We start from the raw sequence: 16,572 nt of genomic DNA, 5'->3' as shown, positions 1-16,572 counted from the left end.
CATGGATTGATGAGAGTTTGCATAAGCAGAGTATTTGATAAATGGATAGCATGATTTAAATTCCTGCAAAAGCTACAGTCAATCCTATTAGGAAATTATACTGTAACAGATTCTTTTGTACAAAATTCCAAAATAATGTTATAGCATGAAGGGTAAATATAATTCTTGCTCTCATCCTTAAAATAAATACTCTCCACCTATTATATGATGATACATTACTAAGTGGCAACAACTTACTGAATGACAACATATATATCAGGCCTCTCATAACCAAGATTTTACAAACGTACTCATGACATGTGCTGAAACTTTTAATGATCCGAAACAAATGACAGTGGGCATGTGGTGGTTTTAAGACGCAACCTATCAGTTTTGAATTTCGGACTCTTCATGTCATCATTTTTTAGATCTTCCCGATGCTCTTCAAGAGAAACCATGGGGCCTCCTGAATCTTCTCAAACTCGATCATCCGTCTTTTCAGGAAGACTATCTAGTTTCCAAACAAAAGAAGATACATGAGTGAAGTAAATCCTTGGGGTGAAGTTTTAAAGATAGTAATATAACAGACTCATGAACAACCAAACTGAAGTGCAGACTCCTATTTAGCGCCACTATCAAAAGGGCTGCGTCGTCTCCAATGTGCAAAGTTGTGCTGCTAGCTGATAGTTAGTAAACATCATATTACTTTGAAACGTCATCAAATTATTCTGACCAATGAGAAGAACAAAAAGAATTCCGAAGCACAGCACAATGCTTTCTACTACCTAAAAATCATTTCAACACTTACTCCATGTATCTGACATCAAAAATTGGAAGGATACATATACATAATCAAAATTATTCCTTTAGTGACATAGGAACGTGCAATAGTGTTTAATTAACTTTCAACCTTATATAAAGCTAACGCCCAAGGTTTAGGCAGCTGAAGCAAAATATTTGCACGGAATGTGCACACCTGCAAGTGGTTTGCTCTCCTGTTCATCTTATGTCACTGACCACATCCCTGCACGTCAATGTTTTGAGAGGCGGAAGAATGACCAAATCATATTTTTTGCCAAGTGAATCATCTAAACGATAATAGTGAGAAAATTGAAGACCATATGTGTACCTGATCCCAAACATTTTTTACACAATGAGAAGCCAACTCATCCATCCAATAAATAAATTGAAGACCATATGTGTACCTGATCCCAAACATCATCACGTATTCTTAAAACAAGTAATCTTGTTGCAATCGCTGGCTTCTCAGCCCTCTGCCGCTCCTGGCGATGGTGTGAGTCTCTGCTGATGGGCCAGTGCGTGGTCTGTTTCGCTGCATGTGGGCCTGGTGCTAGCTCTGCGCGTCGGAGGCAGTCGTGGACGGTGGGCGGACAACTTTTTGTTCGTTTCTCCACGGCTTTGACCAGTTGATTTGGACTGGATCTCTAGAGGGACTGAGATCAGGTGACATGCCTTAGGCATGTCACGCATGAACAGTGCGGTGACATGCACCGTAAGCCGTAGGATTGAAAATGAACATACAAGATCAAACACTGTAGCACGCGACTGTAGATGGTCCTGTAGCGAATATACTGTAGCAATGTCCTGTGCCAATATCCTGTAGCAAATGCACTGTAGATGGTTCCTGTAGCAGTGATATCCTACCATCTAATCTAGATCCAACGGTGAGAAAAGGGGTGCATGTCACCTCACTGTTCACACGTGACATGCCTTAGGCATGTCACCTGATCCAACGGTGTTTGATCTTGTATGTTCATTTTCAATCCTACGGCTTACGGTGCATGTCACCGCACTGTTCATGCGTGACATGCCTAAGGCATGTCACCTGATCTCAGTCCCTCTAGAGACAGCCATTGCAGCCACGCACGGCTCGCCGGCAGGGGTGCACCACGGCGTCACCGGACGAACAGGGCAAGGAAACGAATCAACGGCTTACCTTGATGCGGCTGGGGTGCTCGGAAAGGGCGGGGATGGCTGGACGGAAACGAATCGGTCCGCGGCGGCTGATCCTTGGGAAGATGTGGGCGTCGGCAGACAGTCTACTTGGCACAGAGGACGCGGACGACACGGCAAGGACGATCTGGTCAACGGTGTGTCTCGGGGCGGCCTCCTTCAACGATTTCGGTATGAGTTAATTCGTTGTTCCCCGGCTGATTTATGAGATCTTGGGTTGCGTTCTTGTCCCACCATTTGTTTCGACCTATCCGTGCATCCCCGTCCCACCTCAAATTCCAGCATGAATTAGCTCCTCAGAGCAATTTCAATAGTGTAGCCAGCTGCTAGCTATAAGCCAAGTCTTGATGTCATCTATAGCTAACATAGAGCCAACATATACAATAGTGAGCTATAAAAGTGTAGTACTTTTACAATACATGGCCCACCTTTTAGTCTCACATAGTGCTCTAGGAAGCACGTGCTAGAGCTGGCTACAAGATAATAGCCCACTCCTCTTCTCTCTCCTAATCTCTCTCCTCCAACTAAGCAAACTTATAATATTTTATCTCTTATAGCCAGCTGAGTGTACCTTATTGTACTTGCTCTCAAGCCGAGCTTGCTGTATGTGCAGGGATTTGAGATGCGAGGTGTTCCCTGGGCTGGATGGGAACTAGAGACTAGGTGAGATGCGTGCTTTTAATTTTTTTGTTTGTACAAAAGGATTCTGACATGAGGAAGTATCATTTGCAGAAAACAAGTATGTACTGCAGGTTTTGCTGCACAAACTCTGGAAGTAATGTTGTTTGTTCATTCCCATAATATTATTTTTTCCTGGTCGGTTGGGCATATATGCCTATATTATGTTTGTGAATTCCATCATATGAACTACTTTGCATGAATTTCCTAGATAACATTTCCTTATGGGAAAATTTGTTTTTGCAGGAGGCATGGGATCTCATCTCTGCAGACGCTTCTCAAAATTGTCCAATAATTGTGGTATATCATTTCCTTTTCTTACCTTTGCTACCAAAAAAATATTCAGCTGACCCACACACCTCCACTCCTTCACTGCCCTCGCAGGCCTCCACCTTGTGACCATCAGGTGCATCGGCCCCATCAGGTCGGCCTGTGTGTTTCGCGCCGGTGGCTTGGAAGACGAAAACGTGCAGGAGCAGAAGTAGTGCAAGGAAGACGCTACAGTGAGCAGAAGCAGTGCAAGGAAGACGCAGACGTGTGGGAGCAGAAGCGGGCTATGCTCTGTGCTTCGCCGCTGCACTCACGTGCACCATTACCAAGCAATGGAGAACCAAAGGTAAGATGGTCTAATGATGTGTTCTTTCTAATGGAAAATTGTGTTTTCTCCTGTTGGTAGCTCCTCACGAGGAAATACGCATATGTGTATTCGACCGATGATACCATTTATCATCTCAAATGGTGATGTCTTTTCTTACATTGATGGTTGTTTCAACCTTAAATTTTATTGATTCCTAATGCCACCATCATAATGATGGAAATTTTAGACTAAGCAATAGCTTATGGATTCACTATGTAGATGTTTGAGGACTGTTCAGTATTGACAACAATTTTTTGTAGTGTCTAATTCATGGTCCACTCTATACATTAGTGAAGATATGCTTTAATTTCCATGCATGATGCATAATCCCTCCTTGAGATGCAGATTAGTGATTGATGATTCACGTACAGATTTTGTGTGGTTATATTCTTAGGGTTCAGACTCAGTTAAGCAGCATGATGGATTGTATTTTTCGGGCACTAGGTTCCCATCAAGGCCTTCACTTTCAGGAGGGCTACCGGACAGCGGCGAGGAGCGCAGCCACTTGGTCGACCATTGGAGCATTGCAATTCGATTCATGGCAGAATGCTCCTAGAGCTTTTTTCTCCTCTGCACCGCTATCGTGAACCCCTCCAGACAGTGTTGCCTTCTTTCCCACCCTGACAGCTTCCTCTAATGGCAGAATGCCATGTTTGGTCTCGCTGGACTGGGAACAAAAGCTTCTTGCCAATGTTACTTTGGCAGGTCCGTGGCCGGATCTTAAGAAGAACTTGCAGGCTCATATCTCTCTCTCTATATCTCTCTCTCTCCATAAATCACAATGTAATATATGATTTATCACCACCTTAGAACATCAATTATCTGAATTTTGAGCCATATATTTGGACGTCCTGAAGGCAAAGCTTTATCTGTATTCTTTGTTGACAGGTTCAGGTCTGTAAGGAGGAGATGAGATGATCATGTGTTTTAAGTTTTTTGAGAAAAATATCAGAATTGTAGCATATCCATCAGGTGAGTCAAGTTTCTGTTCTGTGTATTTTTTTTCTTTGCAGATTTATGTGATGAATTCTGGTTATTGCAACATCAAATGTATCAGACGCTTTGCAACTTCAATTTAAATAAAGCACTATTTCTACTTAAGATGTGCCATAGTATATAGAAAATCATTAGAAAGAAATTATATGTCTAGCAGTCTACAAACTGACAATCCTCCCAAGCATATTTTAAAGGATAGTAATCCTCTTTAGTTCTTAAATTGATAAATTGAAATGTCAAGAGCCCACATATGACTGGAAGGACACGCTGCTGACATTACAGTTTTGGCAGTCTGCTGTGTAATAAGCATGACTGCATGTTGATATTGTGGTAGATGCTCTACTTCACATTGCCTTTCTGGTTAAACTGACGTTTGAGTGAAATTTGTTAGCTATATTTCCATGTTAAAATTTCTTTCCAAGACTGTTTGTTAGACGAACAGTTGCTTCATCAACTGAATTCATGTGTTGTCCTTGTTGCAGAAATGTGGATTATATATATCTGATACATGTACCTATCTTCATAGCAAAGAGGTAAATGGATGACCATACCGTACCTTCTACTATGATGGCTCATATTCTTATTTATTATTGCACTTTTCAGATTGACTACATGTTGCCTATAGTCTCTAAGATGGAACATATATGCTTTTTACTGGATTTTTTGTGTTTGCCCCAGAAGAGACCGCCGTCAATGGATCTCCTCCAGCATCGTGAATATGCGGCACCAATAGCAGCATCAACACAAGGTTTCCTCTAGGCTCGGGTTTTGCATTTGTACCATGGATATTTGTAGTCCGATGCATTTTAACAGTAAACTATAGGAACAAATAACCATTGACTGGATTATATATCCAAACACATCTCTTGATTATTCACTCCCAGTTTTACAATGTTGAATCTGTGAAAAAATAAGAGCGCTGTTACACACAAACATAGGGATGATATCTTTCTTCTTTTGTATGAAATGTTGTAATTCTCTGATCTATTTTATCGCCACGTGAATATTTTATATTTCGTACTCTTCGGATATAAATGTGAACCTAAGACTAGATCATGCAAGTAAATGCATAATGTATGCCTACGTAAACAAAGAAACGGAGCTTCTTCGGAAGAAAAAGAAATGGAGCTGACAATTAGGGACTTACACTTCAGCAACTCACAAGAACAATAATATAATTTCTTGGTTAGACTATCTATTTAACATTCTTTCGGTGCCAAGTGAGTTTTTTTGGCTATATTTCCTGTCCAAAGTAATTATTTTTAACTCACGTTGATTTTATAAAATTATCCTAGGGATGTGGATTTTCCCTTTCCTCTATAAAGAAGTACCTTATGCTGGAAAAAAAAGAAAAATTAAGGGAAGCTGAGGTATGTTCTTTTGTGTCCTAATTATAAGCATTACCAGTTTTATGTGCCAAGGTCCAGTATAGTTAGAGCCACTATCCTATTTCATGCACGCAGCTGCAAACAATTAGTAAGGTTTAAATGTATCCGACTTTGTTTATCTTAAGATTGAGTGGACTGGCTATATTTTAATTTAGGCAGTTCAGTAGTCTGTCAATCTCTAACTAATGGAAATGAGAGAAGCCTCAATTCACATTATATATGATTTATATGCATTTCTTAATCAACGTGTTGAGAAATATAATCATGCCACTTGGTAATACTATCACATTTTCTGTTGGCCCCTCATTTCAGATAAGGAACAGTTGTGGCAGGCTGGCAGCAGGTGTCTTTGCACAAATTAGAATACCAATGTATATCCATTTTCTTCCTATTTTATATGAAGGTGGTAAACAATAACACAGTTTTCTGCTCTTGAGAACTTATCTCTATTATACTAGGATTACCATTGAGATTTGATTGCTAAGACACTTACCAATTTCTTCTTCTTGGAAATCAATATATCAGTCTAAGTCTAATGTATGCAGAGAGTTCTCATATTAGGGCTGAATTCATTTTTTGGTTTTCTCGGTGAAGATGTTTGTCGTGCAAAGAAGCAAATAAATTTACATTTCTTTAATTTTGATTACAAGAAAGTGAATAAGAGTTTTTGAATTGGTGGCTTCAGAAAATAAAAGGAAATTGACCAATGGGTGGAGTGAATTGTTCTCTGTAAGCTTTTACAGTTATTTGAACAACTTATATAAGGAGTGTGCTTATTACTTAGTATGTGTGCCAGGAAAGATTGGTATGTGTTTGATCCTAACTAATAACAATGCATGGTGCATGCTTTGTATTTTATGTAAGTGGTTTTCAAGAAGTCTTTGATATACCTTTTTTTAAACTTGCTTTGAGTTGTTACAAGAAAACTATGTTGTTTCTTAGAAGTGAAACAATGTTAGTTGAAGCAATGTGCCATCGACAACGATAGAAGTGCATGAGCTGGGTGCCTCTCTAGGACTTAACAACAGAAATCCACACCATATGCTACATGCGAGCCGAAGCTCCACGTTCCGGCCTTCTCCACAGGAGCGCGCATGTTTAGAATTAAGTGTGTGATTAGTACAAAGTGTTAGAAAGACAAGTGCCTTGCTCACATTGGCGTGGCAAAAAATGCCAGTGATACCACGCTAACCACGCTATGTACAAACGGGATGCAGGCGGCGCGGCGAAGCGCGCCTATTCACCTAGTATATTCTAATCATCAATACATATGAGACCAAACCAAATTATATCACAGAAAATTAGGTAATGGCATAGGTAACTTTAGCCCTATTTTTTCATTCACAACACATCAGATTGCAGCTAAAAGCAAGCTATTTCTGGATCCACACACAGAACAAGAGAAAGCTAGAGAGACACCGCACTTTGCTTGGAGATGAGGAGGACGTGAGAGCGGTGTAGATGGTGACTGAGGAGAGGGTGGAGGTTCGCTGCAGGAGGATGCCGATCGGAGGACCTTCCACCCGCAGACGGCGGCGGACGGCGGACGATGGAGCCTCAAGGTTGATGGCTACGGGCGGGGCTTCAGCACGATGAAGAGGATCGATCTTTGACGGCTGGGAAACGTATCTCCAAGGAGGCCGACGAAACGGGGTCGGGTGGTGGCTCATCGGAGCACCGCGTCAGCGCAACGGGTCTTTAAGGACGATGGCTATGGATAGAACCCCGTGGCGACGGATCTGCACGACAGGCGGCGTGACATAAGTTGTAAGGGGCGGCGACGAGAGGAGGTCCACGTGACGTGGGCGGGGAGGGAGGGGGGCTGCAAGGGAGGCGGCGCACGGGAAGCTGCGAGAGAGGGACTCCAGGGCGGAGGCGACCTGCTAGGGCGGAGTGCAGCTAGCGCCATGGGTGGATTTGAGACCTAGGAGAGCATGGGAGACGGCTAGGGTTTCGGGATGTTTTGCTTGGGTCGTTCAGTAGAGGGCGGTAATTCCGCAGTGCCATCGGTGGGTAATTACTGGGAAAATTATGTGTGATCACCGTTCATATAGATTTGATGGTCAGGATGCTCCTAATGACGACCATCAAATGCGTTGAGTGTCAAACAACCAACTCCCATTTAATAGTAAAGATTTTAAGACAACGCCATCAAGTAAATCGGTTGCCACTTCGAGCATCAGTATTTAGAAAGTCCCCACGCCACTCTATCATTCTCGCTCGCCCAAATCGAAGCACCCCCCGTATCGAATCCAAGTACCGAACTCTACCGATCGCCACGGCGGGCCAGTGCGCCGGCGGCGGCTGAAGCCATGGGCTGCTGCTTCAGCAAGAAGCGCAAGAAGCATCCGGACGGTTCCGCGGCCGCCCTCCCTGGCCGCTACAGGCCGGAGGACCGCGACCCGCCGTCCCCGGAGGAGGAGAAGGTGAAGGAGGTGCTCTCGGAGACGCCGAGCGCTAAGGTAACGGTGGTGGATCCCAAGCCCGTGGCCAATGCCGTGGCGGTGGAGGAGCAGGAGGTGACTTTGAAGGTGAAGGCCGTCGCAGATGCCGCTGCGAGCGATCTCGGCAGCTGCTTCTCGCTGGCCACCGACGAGCGGTCCGAGGCGGCGTCCGAGTCGTCCGTCGCGACCAGCTCCGTGATGGGGCCGGAGCGGTCGCCGGGGAAGCCGGCGGCCAGGCGGCGCCCGGTCTCCGGCGAGCTGGGGGGAATCGCCCGGCGCGACCGTGACCGTGCTGTCGCCGCTTCCTACGGCGTCCGGTCCCGCAGCTGCCGCGCTTCGCCGTCCCCTCCGCCGCGGCGGGAGCCGCCGCGGGACCGGTCCGTGAGGAGGTCGCCGTCGCCGGCGGCGAAGCGGGCGACGACGACGGAGCAGCATCGGGCCGCGAGCCCGGCCGCGCCCCTGCAGCGGAAGCCGCCCGTCCCGAGCAGGCGCGCCTCGCCGCACCGGGCGCGGGATGCGGCTCCTCCTCCGCCTCCGCCGCCGCCGCTATCCCCGCCACCGCAGCCGGAAGAGGACGCCGTGGCCGCGGGAGGCGAGGACAGAGTCGCCGGGGACAATGCCAGCGGTAACGGGCAAGGCCACGGCGACAGCGACGGCGAGGGGAAGGAGTCGCTGGAGAACCCGTTGGTGTCCATGGAATGCTTCATCTTCCTCTGATTGCCTGCCGCCGTGCTGATCCCGATTTCCCGCCGTTCTCCCTCGAATGTCTCGGCTAATCCTCGCTTAGGTCTGGTGTGTGCTGATTAATCAAGCTCTGCGTGTAGTAGCAGTAGAAACAAAGTTAGCAAGCAGGTTCGCGGTGTTGTAAAACGCTGCCGCCATCCTCAGTCGAAATGCTGTTAGCTTTTGGCTGTCGCGTTCGGTGGGGGCGTCGTCTTGGCTTTTGTGGGTACTAATCCTACTTGTATTTTGCCGAGCTGTTTAACAGATTGTCAAGCTTACTTTCTTCCTGCTTCTGCTGTCAATTGCTGCAACTAAATTGACCTTTAATCGATCCTTGAGACTTGAGAGAGTGGGAAATTTGAAAGAAAACTCGGCTGTTCTTCTGGGACATACTGTCGCTGACATTGCAACAGGCATTTGGGCTGTGGTCCAACCTGAACCAACAGGCATTTGGGCTTGTGGGAATTTCAAAGAAAATTCAGCTATCTTCGAACCATACTTTCTCGGACATTGCGAACCGCACTTTGGCCGTGGTCCAATGTGAACAAATGTGCAATTCCACGACCACGGCTGAAGATGACCTTGGTTATTCACTACGAACTTGAAGTGCGTCAGATTTCAGAGTTGAGACATCGGATGCTTTCCATGTCGCTTGGCCTCGCCACGCCATCCCACGGGGCGGGGTGTCTGTCATCGACATTTGGGCAATGGTCTGAGGAACATCCAAGCACCTTTCTGATCTAATCAGAAGGAATCAGATCTGCAAATCGCACATCAACCTAGGCAAAAAACAGATCCGCAAAGCGCACTGCTCCCGTCCCCGTGCGCTGCATCCGATGCGAGGTGTCATGCTTCGCGTGGATCCCGCCTTGTTTTCTTCCGCTGCTGCACCGTCCTATACCTGTTGTTGCTTGCTGGTAAAGAAGACCAGCAGAGCAGAATTGACGTGTCGGCGCAGCCTGCTCTGCTCGCGTCCCGCATTGTCTGTACTGCACTGTTGCTTCCACCTTGCAGCCGTCAGCCACGACTGTTGGTTCGCGTCTCAACGTCCCACTGCAGTGCTTGGTTGTTCATCCAAGCCAAAATGCAGAGTCGAGCTGCTTGCTTGACCCATTTTTCTCTGTTTCTCTATATAGCCAGCCCCACGACAATTTCTTCCGCCAATCAGATCGACTTGCGCCTATCTTTGCCACCAGCGGCAAACAGTATAGATTGCGATCGTCGCGCGCTCAGGACCAGCCGACCAGGTACATGGAGTTTTTTTAGTTAGTTAGTGCTTCTCAATCCACGTCAATTTATTCCAACCGGAGGGAGTATATATAAAAGGAGGTTGAGAATCGGAATTCTGCATAAAAAAGATGCATGCTCCGTGCAATACAGATGACGCCCATGTTTTGCTGGTCCAAACTTTGACCACTAATTTCACCATTTAAACATTTCTCCGAGAAGCTGCCCTCCCCCAGCTTCCTGGGGAAGCCGCCCCGAAAATTTAGGAAGGCTTCCGAAATGTTCTAGCCTAGACTAGTTCGAATGCCTCCCTAAATTTTGTGTGACGTTTCTCCAGGAAGCTGGGGGGAGGGCAGCTTCTCGGAGAAGCCGCCAAAAGAACTGGCTGTAAGGCCTCGGGAGGAGAGGAAAGACCGACAGGTGGAGAACCGGCGGCGAGACGGGCAAGGAGGGGCACCGGGCACACGCGACCAAACATCGAAACGATGAGGACGACCGGACAGAACGGAGCCTATTCGTGTTGGGTCGAATTTTTCTCCAAGATGAGCTAGATAGCTATATGGTACAGGGGCAGGGTGGTCCAGGTCCATGGACCACCCTAACCACCCTCTAGATCCGCACATGTATGGCGGTGACATCTTCTCTCTACTGATAAACATACCATACTACACAACCATCACACATAGGAAAGCAAATAGCACTTCATCCATAGATGCTACGGGTGCTTGATTAAATTCAATCCATTGCTAATATGGATGACAGTTCATCGACTGTCAAGGTATAGTTGACCCCTCCATCCTCGAAGTATTAGCTTGCAGGGAAGTTCTCGCCTTGGCTGAGTGCTGACCTCACCTCCAGTAATGCTACACCTACGGGCTGTTTTTTACAAAATCTAACTTAGGTGTAGGATTATTGCCTCGCCTCATCTTCGTGTTCGTTCATGAACAGAAAATTTCCAACGTGGAGGCACACGGCCTAGCCCTGTCATCTTCTTACCGTGATTAAGGTCGCCACGTGATTTTCTGTATCCCTTCAGCTAAATTAAAGTGGCGGCTGTTTCCCTTAAAAAAGAAAAAAGCAAACCCTAGCCGACTCCTCCCCGGCCAATCGATCGATCAGTCTCGGCCATCTCATCTCATGGCGCTACGCTACCTGGTCACGAGGATGCACACAACCGTTTACATGTCCAAGTAAAAAGTCTGATAAAACAAAACTAGGAGAAATACATATCGAGACGATGAATTATAAAACGTCTAAGGTGTGGATGTGGCTTCAATCCGTAGACTATGCTGCCACCCATGTAGGGAAAAAATATTCCTCGCTGTAGCCTCCAACCGTGTACAGACATCCGTAAATAGGTCTCGGTTCTCCACTCGCTGAAGAGGTAACCACGAACGGAAAATAGTTGTGCATCTGTATATAACCTGCAAAAGGGAGCATTTTTTGTCGTTAAAAATCTTGTCATTTCTACTTAGCGAAAGAGCCTAGATAACTGTTAGCGCCCCACCCTAAGAAGCAACTTGAACCTTGAATCGACACCATGAAGCCAATTGTCAAAGACATTGGCCACACTAGTTGGGGGAAACAGGGTAGACACTACTTGGATGACTGATCATATAGATCTCGCAAATTGGCACTGGAAGAAAAGATGTTTAATCGTTTCGTCATGTTGACAGAAAACACACCGTGTACTTTCATGCCAGTTTCGTTTAACAAGATTGTCCTTGGTGAGAATAACTCCTCGACGAAGGTACCATCCAAAAATTTTAATTTAATGAAAAGTGGTTTTTTTATTAAAAAAATATCATTCTTGACCCTCCAAATAGACCAACATAAAGCAGAAACCCCAATCCAGATAAAAGCCTTAGATTGTCTATCTACTTCATTTAACCAATTACCAAACATATTAGTAATATTGGTGGGAGGTGGAAGATCATAAGTGAAATTAACCGTACGCCATAAGAGCTTAGCTAAAGGGCATTCAATAAAAGTGTGCTGAATGGTCTCCTGTTCCCCGCAGAAAACACATTTTGTATATCCATTCCAATGACGTTTAGCTAGATTGTCCTTAGTTAACAACACCTTATTACTCAAAAACCACATGAAAATCTCAATCTTTAGCGGAATTTTAACCTTCCATAGATACTTTCTCAGAAAGAGGATATGGTCACACATAAGGTCTTCATACATGGACTTCACTATAAACAAACCATTAGATGTCAAATTCCAAACAAAACGATCATCCTCTTCATTCAAATGTACCATCATGAGTTTTCGACATAACTGCAACCACGAAGTCCATTTATTACCACTCAACACTCTACAGAATGTAATATTCAGCGGCGATTGGGCTAACACTTGTGCAACTGTGACATTCTTATGATGTACAATATTATAATGACGGCTGTTGAGCCAAAAAAGTATTGCCTAACCAGGTATCTTTCCACAAGCGGATACTGCAACCATTACCCACATCAAGTTAAACTGATATTTCTTACCAAATTGGTCAATGCCCTTTGTGAAACATCTAATTAGTTTGTGCGGAAAAAAAATGAATACTTACATAGACCGGTGAGGCTGCGATATAAAGACGTGTGAAGTTGTTAAAATGATGATGATTAATTCCTTTTCCTTCTATTTATCGCTTGTTTCCCATCCCATTTCCTCAGTATGGTTGCACTAGACTGCCACTTCTTTTGGGTTTAGATGCATATTACGGAGTAATTTGTTTGCAATTCTATGAACACTTGAACAGCAAGTTTGCACCTTCCTTTTCCATCTCAGCTTACGCTACTTTGTTTGCAGGATGAATCGCATGGCAAAAGAATTTTAAATGTTGAATCAGCTACTGAGGAGGAGATAATGCGTGAGGTAGAATTGCTACGAAAAAATGCTGACGAAGCTCTGGCACGTGTGTGGTAAAGTATATGCAGTTTCCCTTGTTGGAAATGTGCAACGTTAATATATAGAACTTTTTTTTAACAACTTTTCCATGGTTCTGAGTATACGATCTGTCCTATTTTTGAAGGGAGTACAACGAGAAGATCGTCCCAGCAGTTATGCAGGGATTTTACAAGAGAGCGACGGTCATTGTTTGTGCTGCCGGAGCAGTCCAGCTCGCAGGATGGGCAATTTCTTCTCGTCAGGGCATCTCCGCCGTGACCGGAAATGCGTCTGGGCCCTGCTCCAGCGGCGCGACGCAAAGTGACCGGGCCGTCCGCAGAGACGCAAACCTGGCCCAAATATGCGCCAGGTTTGCGTCTCCACGGACGCTGCACGGACGCGCAAAGTGACCGCTTGGTCCTAGCACGGGCCCGCCTGGCAGCGTCACAACTGCTTCGTCTTCCGCGGCATTACTTGCGGGCGGCGCGCCGCAACCTTTGCAGGGCCGCGTTAATGGCGTGCCTCGTCTTCCGCGAGCGTGCGCAGCTAGCAGACGCAGCGTCGATGCGTCTTCTCCGCCAGTACTGGCAGCGAGGCGTCGCTTCGGCAGTCTGCGGCTGCCTCGCGTGCCGCGCGTAGTAATGGCGATGCCCCGCGTGGCGCGGCCGTCGCCCTGCCTCCGACCTATATAAACAGGGGCGCCAGCATCTCATCTCCTCCGCACTAAACCCTAGCCGCCGCTGCCGTAGCGCGACAGTAGATCCACCATGAGCAGCGCCGGACGCGGCCAGGCTGCCGTGCCTCCACCTCCACCTTCACCTCCCACTCCACCTCCCCCGGCCTCGAGCTCCGACGACGGGTTCGACTCCGATGACAGCACCGACCTCCTCCACCCGGTCAGGGACGCCGCGGATCTGGCTCTCTCGGAGGAAGAAGCAGAGGAGGAGCGGGCGGCCCATGCGGCTGTCGATGCCGAGCTGGAACAGCGCAGGCTGGCGGCCGCCGCTGCAGCCGAGGACTCTGATGACTCGGAGATTTCATGGTCATCCGATGACCCTGATGCGCCCACGCCGGAGGAGAAGGCGGCGGAGCAGCGGGCCCTCGTCGAGTCTTTCGAGACATTCAAGGACGAGGCCGCCAACGCAAGGCTGGAGCAGGCACTGCAAGAGGACGCGGTGGCGCACCGAGCCATAGCGGCCGCGCGGGAGGCGGCGGAGAAGCAGGCCACGGAGCGACGCAACGACGGTGCCGGCCCGTCAGGAAGCAAGTAGTCTAGGTCTTGTATAGTTTTTATGTATTACTTTCTATGTTTGGTTTTCATATGCAATCAATCGCTCGTGGTAGAAAACCAAACGAATTGAAGATCAAACTATGTTGCAATTAAAAAATGGGTCGTCCCGGTGGGAGCACACCCAGACGCAAACGGACGCGCGGTCAAAATATGTCCGCTGGGCGACGCAAACGGACGCTGGCGACCACTTTTGGGCGTCCGAAATGCGTCGCGCCGCTGGAGATGCCCTCAGACTACAGTTGGACCTTCTAAGTGAGGGCACTTTGTTGCTCATGCTGTAACTGCTGTTGCATGTCTCGAACTGGAGCTCGCTGTTAGAGCATGTCTAACAGACCCCTTAAAACGCCTAACCCCGTAAAATAACCGCCGATATACGGGGTAGAGCTCTACCCGGCCGTCTAACAGACCCCTTAAAACGCCCAATCCCGTAATTTTTTTACAGTTTTGGCTACGGGGTGGCTCCTCGCCCCTTACAAGTACAGGGTGGGAGGTTGAATATAGGGCGAACCCCTCACCTGTGGCGCGCTGAATTTTCACCAAATTGCAACTGCTTCCGCCATGGAGCCCCGCTGGAGAAACGTGCGACCACCTCCGCCGCGCCGCCGAGCGTCCGTGGCTGCCGCGCTGCAGTGCCTGCAGGTCTTCTGGCGGGCGGGGGCGGCCGTGGTGGGCGAGGGCGGACGTGCAGGCGAGGGCGGTCATGGCCAAGGCAGTGGCGGGCGGAGGCGGGGGGCGGCGGCCGGCCGGCCGGTGGCGGCGGGCAGGGGCGGCCGTGGTGGGCGGTGGAGACGGGGCCGTGGTGGGCGGGGCGGCCTGCCCACGGCCGGTGGCTGGTGGAGGCTGTGGTGGGCGGGGGCGACGGGGGCCGTGGCGGGCGTGCGCGCCGGCAGGGCGGCAGTGGGGGGCGGCAGCGGGCTGGTGGCGGCGGTGACAAAGGATTAATTTGTCAATGCCTACAGGTTGTAGACTAGGGTTTTGCTAGAAGTAGAGGGCAAGTAGATCTCGAAGGTTTCAGCCAAAAAGTATTCGACGATTGTAAAACTAGGGTTATGTTGACAGTAGATTCGATCCTTTCTTTGTCCCTCGACTCCCCTTATATAGAGGGTGGAGCCGAGGGTTTCGTAATACACAAGTTACGAGTTCGGGAGGGTTTCGTACCCAACCCGTAAGATTACAAATCTCTATCTTTCCTAATACAAACTATCTTTCCTTAACACTAAATAGGCTTCCGAGTCTTCTTATTCTTCGAGTCCTGGGCCTTTAGTAAACTCCGGGTACCATCTTTGGCAGGCCCATTGGGGATGCCTATGTCGATAGCCCCCGAGATTTTTCTTGAATCGAAGAATCAGGGAAAATCTCCAACTTTACTCATTACATAATCTTTCGATATGCAAATACTATTTTGTACAGGGATAACGGTAGTTGGGGCTAGTTCATCTGACGGATCAGGTACTAGTTAACTGCTCTAGTGGCAATCCACAAAAACTTATTTCAAGATCACGTCCCTGGACATGATCTCGGGATACTGGTGTAAACTTCGACAGGTGACGCTTAAGGTCTTACCATTCTGTCGAGTCCCAGTCATATTTTATCGGGTACCTAACACGTCCGTTAGGATTTTTCTTCGTATCTGTTGATACGGAAAAAAGTAGCAGTCCGCCGTCAGAGACGGTGCCACGCCGCTCGAACGGATCCGGGGTCTTACCTTCGCAAAGTTTTGCGGCATTCGAGAGATTTATTCGCGACTTTTAGCGCTCTGAGAATATATTGTCGAGTGCTTTTCGGCTGCTGGAATAGCACATTTTATCGAGTCATATTTGATGACTTATTTTGTCCTCCCGATGGGAGTATATGTAGAGTTATCTGTGTAACTCGAAATATACTCACTTCTATTTTTTCTTTTGATAAAAATTCATCGGGCACGCGAACAGCGTTCCCGATGGGAGTAGCCCCCGAGGCTACAGCCAAGAACTTGTGCTTGGGTGTAGGCTCCACAGATTAGTATCTTTTGCCGCTATATTTATAATCTTTCTCGATATTTTTCTATTTATCGGGTGCGCGACCAGCGCTCCCGATGGGAGTAGCCCCCGAGGCTATGAACAAATGCTTGCATTTGGTCATAGGCTCTCACCCTTTCTATATTGTCATACTCGAAGTTTTCTATTTTTCCAGAGTAGCCCCCGAGCATTTGGGCAAAAACTTGTATCACTACAAGAAAAGTTCTGATAGACAACGTCCCAAAATCGTCAACTAAGGGGCATTTTTCGTCGCCTATGGGCCTAACCCGACGATATGGGTTCCGTTGTCGAAACTGCGTCAGGCAAAGTCCAACGACGATTTTTTTCGGTCCGT

General features: G+C 47.5%; 1 protein-coding gene and 1 long non-coding RNA gene across 14 annotated transcripts; both read left to right on the top strand.

Annotated features, from left to right (window-relative positions):
- Nucleotides 1-1,883: 1,883 nt before the first annotated feature.
- On the top strand, nucleotides 1,884-6,148 carry LOC124659176. 13 transcript variants are annotated; one of them, XR_006989481.1, is made up of 8 exons: nucleotides 1,884-2,124; nucleotides 2,567-2,616; nucleotides 2,686-2,728; nucleotides 2,878-2,931; nucleotides 3,016-4,051; nucleotides 4,157-4,240; nucleotides 4,747-4,797; nucleotides 4,943-5,947. It is a non-coding gene; the product is annotated as an uncharacterized LOC124659176 (long non-coding RNA). The 13 variants fall into 13 exon arrangements; XR_006989478.1 differs by adding an exon at nucleotides 5,965-6,148 and having other exon boundaries at nucleotides 2,567-4,051; nucleotides 4,943-5,012; nucleotides 5,560-5,634; XR_006989480.1 differs by having other exon boundaries at nucleotides 2,686-2,692; nucleotides 2,878-4,051.
- A 1,816-nt stretch (nucleotides 6,149-7,964) lies between these two features.
- LOC124660797 (serine/arginine repetitive matrix protein 1-like) lies at nucleotides 7,965-8,813 on the top strand. The gene has a single exon (XM_047198636.1). The coding sequence runs from the start codon at nucleotides 7,965-7,967 to the stop codon at nucleotides 8,811-8,813; it is 849 nt and encodes a 282-aa protein (XP_047054592.1).
- Nucleotides 8,814-16,572: the final 7,759 nt, after the last annotated feature.

Source organism: Lolium rigidum, chromosome 6 (genome assembly GCF_022539505.1).
Source record: "Lolium rigidum isolate FL_2022 chromosome 6, APGP_CSIRO_Lrig_0.1, whole genome shotgun sequence".
Taxonomy (NCBI): domain Eukaryota; kingdom Viridiplantae; phylum Streptophyta; class Magnoliopsida; order Poales; family Poaceae; genus Lolium; species Lolium rigidum.
The sequence above is the reverse complement of the archived record's forward strand: the minus strand, read 5'-3'. Positions and strand labels throughout refer to the sequence as shown.